Source organism: Sus scrofa, chromosome 9 (genome assembly GCF_054392235.1).
Source record: "Sus scrofa isolate SSC_HxYL_T2T_F1_AM1 chromosome 9, Sscrofa_HxYL_maternal_Yorkshire_Landrace_v2.0, whole genome shotgun sequence".
In the NCBI taxonomy this organism is placed as follows: domain Eukaryota; kingdom Metazoa; phylum Chordata; class Mammalia; order Artiodactyla; family Suidae; genus Sus; species Sus scrofa.
The window spans coordinates 4,566,636-4,571,915 of NC_139391.1; the positions used below are offsets into that span (position 1 = coordinate 4,566,636).

A 5,280-nucleotide genomic window follows, 5' to 3' on the forward strand; every position below is an offset into this window, starting at 1 on the left:
GATTGGAGTTGCTGACTTTCACTGGGTTCTGCTACCGAGGGGGCAGAGATAGAAGAGGCCACGCGGCCCACGGAATGCAAGGAAGTGAGGCTGACCTCCCAGGAGAAGAGCAATTGAGTGAGACATGATGAGTGACAGGAAAAGGAAGAACTAAGATTACTCTTCGGGAGTCAGGTAGGAGCAGACCCGGTTCCAGCAGCAACTGGCAAGTAATTCTCGGTGTCCCCGCGTGGAATCCCATGCGTTTTCATTACCAGTTTTTACAATACTAGTAACTCCATCTCAAAAGCCGTGCGTTCAGTGATGTGCTCTCAACCTGCCATCCCACTACCTGTACCTGGCAGGGAATGCTCCCAAGTCATCTTCTGACCCCTTAAGAGAGTCGGACAATGTGGTCTTTATTCAAGGTTCCTCTTCTAATTCTGCCCCTTTTGGGAGAGGGAAACCTCTACTGCTCTCAGGAAGAGGCCATGACCCATGAATTGCAGCATCATCGAATTAAGCTCTGGGGAGAAAACCGGTGGAAATCAAGGTCCTTATTTAACTGACTCGTCTGTCCTAAATATGTATCAACCAGCCCAGCCTTCTGTCTTAGAATGACTCCCGTTGACTATATTCAATCATGTAAGGCTTAAAGCACCATAAATCCCAACTGCTTCCTGCATCATCGGCTTGTTTGGTGACATGCAGTGAACAGCTGGCGGATCATTAGCTTACAGACACAAAGCCACACTCTGGAGAGTTTACAAAACAAGAAAATAACCTAACTCTATGTTTCACATAATCATACCCGTTTCTCAGGTGTATAGCTTTAGCATCTTGATTCAAAACGTGTCATTTTTTAAAGGTACTAAGTTTGGTCAGAAAAGAAGTTTCATGTACAGCATAAGAGTGGAGGTGTTAAGGAAAAAAACCGTAGTCCGTGAATTGAGAAAGGATTCAGTTGTCGTCAGTTGCTCTGGAGCCCTGTACTGAGTCATCTCAGGTCTACCATGATCGGCTCTGCCTTCATGTCTCTTTCTACATGTGACTCCTTTTAGGGAGCCTGTCCTTTGGGGGAGCCTGTCCCTGGGCCCTCTATTCTCTATTAACGTCTTCTGTCTCAGCTCATAAAATGATTCCAGGGTTCTCTTGATCTGTACTTCATTCAGAGTGAATGAGATGACATTGGCTGAATCGCATGCTCATTGTAGCTCTGAACAGTTTAAATCCAAGAAGCCAGCCTCCATCTGGCCAAGTCACCCACGTCACTGTTCTCCCATATTCTACAGCCATCCAGCATGAGTCCTGTAACCTCATGTGTCACCGCGGCCCATTCTCTTGCTTTTTAGTGATTCCTAGACTCTGGATATTCTGTAGTGTGTATTATGGGATTCCAGCTATTTTAAGACACAACTAGTTTGAAGGGTTTCAGGTGTGAAATGTACCTGAAAAATGAAGTGTAATTTTACTAGACATGTAAAAATTAGTAAACACCGTGACCCATACTCTCCAAAACACGTGGATTTGAATATCTTCTCTAAAGTTCTCCCTTCACATGCTTTTGAAGGAACATCTATCCATACAAATAGATACATAGATAGACAGACAGACAGACAGACAGAGGGAACTCTTGGGTGTCCACTTTTCTATCACTATTTTCTCGCATAGGTAGTCTTTTCTCCCAATACACTACTGAAGTCTGAGAAATTGCGAGTCCAAACCAACAGTTCGTGAATGAAAGACGACAGGAACTAATAGAGCCCTAAGGTCCCTGGCTATGGGAGATGGAGAGATTGAACAGAGACTCACTCATATTCAAAGGAGATTTACAAAGGAAACAAGCCAGTCTCTTTTGTCCTCAGGTGCAGAAAAGAATAACGGAAGTCAGCAGTTACTCCCTTGCCCAGGTGTTTGGCTTGTTCTGATGCAGGTGGCTCGCCCTGCACATGCCGTCTTCAGTACTATGTGTGTGGATGCGCTTCCCGAGAATGGTGAAGAATCTCTGAGGATCTGTCTTTTCCCTTCGTTCTGTGAATGGAGTGGATGGTATAATCGTAGAGTGCAACAAAATTCTGACACTGTGATGGCGTTCGATAAACCTAGAAAGTAGAAGAAGAAGAGTAGCCCTGACGACCTTCTCTTGGTTCCATCGGGAGGTCCAAGGACACTATGTCCATTTCCAACGTCACAATCCTCACGCCCTCTGTGTTGACACTGATAGGGATCCCAGGCCTGGAGTCTGTGCAGAGCTGGATCGGGATTCCATTCTGTGCCATGTACCTCACTGCTGTGCTGGGAAATTCCTGGCTTCTGAGCATCATCAGGTCAGAACGCAGCCTCCGTGAGCCCATGTACCTGTTCCTAGCCATGCTGGGAGCCACGGATATCGCACTTAGTACCAGTGTTGTGCCCAAGATGCTTGGAATCTTCTGGTTTCATGTCTCAGAGATTTATTTTGATGCCTGCTTGCTTCAGATGTGGCTCATCCACACATTTCAGTGTATCGAGTCAGGCATCCTGCTGGCCATGGCCCTGGACCGCTATGTGGCCATCTGTTCTCCCCTGAGACATGCTGCCATCTTTACCCAGCAGCTAGTCACTCAGATTGGGGCTGCGGTAACACTCAGGGCTGCCATTCTTGTAGCCCCATGCCTCGTCCTGATAAAGTGTCGATTGCACCTTTATCACACAACTGTCATCTCCCACTCCTACTGTGAGCACATGGCCATTGTGAAGCTGGCTGCAGGAAACATCCGAGTCAACAAAATCTACGGTTTGTTTGTGGCCTTCACTGTTGCAGTGTTTGACCTCACCATCATCACTCTGTCCTATGTCCAAATATTCATGGCAGTGTTTCGTCTGCCCCAGAAGGAGGCCAGGCTGAAAGCGGTCCACACTTGTGTCCCTCACATCTGCGTCTTCCTGCAGCTCTACCTCCTTGCTTTCTTCTCCTTCTTCACACACAGGTTTGGTGGGCACATCCCCCCTTACATCCACATCCTCTTCTCCAGCATCTACTTGGTGGTCCCTCCGTGCCTCAATCCGCTTGTCTATGGGGCAAAGACCAAGCAGATCCGCATCCAAGTGACAAAAATGTTCCGTTCGTGAAAGTAACCAGGAGTACTACTGTTCGGCTTTCCCTTATGTCTAATAATAACCATCTTTCCAAAGAAAAATAAGCTGCATAAATCGTGTTGTCTGAGATCTTGGAGGTTTCCATGTAATTGCTTTTGGAAAAGCTGGTTTTCAGAGTTTCATAGCCCCTGAGGCCAATTGGCAATGGGTTTCTGGATTCCCACTGAGAAACTAGAGTGAGAATCGCAGAAAGAGGAAAACAGTGCACGTGTTTTGCTTCCTTTTCTCTGTGGTTTTTCGTCCCAGGTTGAGCTATCTTCTCTGAGAGTACTCCTCCAGGGGTTCCTATTGTGGCTCAGAGGTAATGAGCCTAACTAGTATCCATGAGGACACAGGTTCTATCCCTGGCCTCCCTCAGTGGGTTAGGGATCTGGCCTTGCCGTGAGTTGTGCTGTAGGGTTCAGACGAGGCTCTGATCCCACGTGGCTGTGGCTGTGGGGTCGGCCGGCTGCTGTAACTCTGATTTCACTCCTGGCTTTGCAACTTCCATGTGCCATGGAGGCAGACCTGAAAAGACCGAAAAAACCACACAGAAAACAAACACCCTCCTCCCGCAGGCTTCATAGATTATGGATTTCTCAGTGATTTTAAACACTCATTGTTCTAGAGTAATCAGGTGCTGCATGAAATCAAGTAGCTGCCTCCCTTTCTTTCTTGATCCAATCGCTCATCTTAAAAATCAACAACAAAACACAAAGCAGCCTCTGTGTTCTTCGTCATGTTCTTATCCAAAATTGTGCATCTACTGAGACAGTTAAGGCTGAAGGTCTCATTACATTCCCAAGGTCATTCAAGGAGTTACAAGCACAACACCCTTGAAATCCCCTGTGTTCCCATTTAACTTCAGTTTTCTTTCTGGTTCTTCCATCCTGTCCTTCTTAATCAATTCATCAATGGTTATCACACACCTATACTCTCATAAATAGTGTCCTAGAGAATAGTGGCCTAGTGGTACATTTGACGTAGTGTGTCTATTTCATCAGTTTGTAGCTGTCGTAAGCTCTCATTTCTGGGAGAGAGGGCCGGAGAAATGGGGAGGGAAGTAGTCCTTGTCCCCACAGAATGTGTAGCGAGCAAAGAGAACGGAGCATGAGGATCTGGCCCAAAGCATCAGTCATAGATCTCCTCGCTCTTGTTTCTGAAGTAGGGAGTGTGATTCTTGAGGCAGGATGACCCGTGACCCCAAACCGAAGGACCCACCATGCCAGGTGCGGGACCGAGGCGATGTCACCGAGAGAAAGTGGTGAAGGGCAGGGCACAGGGTGTGGTGTTGTGTTGTGTTCTGCAATGTAAGGTGCACTTTGAGGAAACACCATGAATATTACGAATGGGCATGGACATTGTGCAAAATGGATGAACTTTATTCTGAAAACCACTATGTCTCCTACGAGAGCTTTTCTCTATGAGATGGACACACGTGTGTGTGTTTCTGTGTGTATCTCCTTGGGCATGTGCCAGTATGTATTGATTACCATGCCTTTTAAACAGCTAAGTTATAATTTCAGTAAATATGTGATTGCTCTGTTTAAGGATTAAGGACTTTAGAACTTACCAGAGGTGGATTTTTCCTGAAAACGTCAGCTTATTGGTCATTTTTCAATAAAGGTGCTGAACAGTATTCACGTGTGTGAAGGTGTCCATGCCTTTTTACATTTATTTTTTGAATGTCCACACTGTGGCATGTGGACGTTCCAGGGCTAGGGGTCTAATCGGAGCTGCTGACTTCACCACAGCCCCAGCCACACCAGATCCGATACCATCTGCGACCTACATCTCAGCTCACGGCAGTGCTGGGTCCTTTAACCCACTGAGTGAGGGCAGGGCTCAGACCTGCATCCGCATGGATACTAGTCAATTCTTTGCCCTCTGAAGCACAAGGGGAGCGCCTGCATGCTTTGATTTAGGACATTAAATCACTGTGAATAAAGTTCCTGTGTGGCTCTGCAAGTTGAAGATGCAGTATTGCCACAGCCGCGGCTCTGGTGCAGGTTCCATCGCTGGCCTGTTAATCTCCACATGCCATGGGCGTGGCGGAAGAATGAATAACTGCAATACAAAAACAGAATCACTGTGTATGTTGGAAATGCTGCTGTACACGTCATAGAGATGGTCGCAGTCTGGCTGGTTTAATGATCGGGGCTTCTCAGTGCCATTGGGTGGGAT

At 46.8% G+C, this 5,280-nt stretch overlaps 1 protein-coding gene across 1 annotated transcript; it reads left to right on the forward strand.

Moving 5' to 3' along the window:
- The first annotated feature begins 2,151 nt into the window (after positions 1 to 2,151).
- LOC110258221 (olfactory receptor 52A1-like) lies at positions 2,152 to 3,090 on the forward strand. The gene has a single exon (XM_021081409.2). It carries the CDS (start codon positions 2,152 to 2,154, stop codon positions 3,088 to 3,090), a length of 939 nt encoding a protein of 312 aa, XP_020937068.2.
- Positions 3,091 to 5,280: the final 2,190 nt, after the last annotated feature.

Coding starts and splice junctions, on each gene's coding strand:
- LOC110258221 (XM_021081409.2), top strand. CDS start 2,152: ATGTCCATTTCCAACGTCACAATCCTCACGCCCTCTGTGTTGACACTG.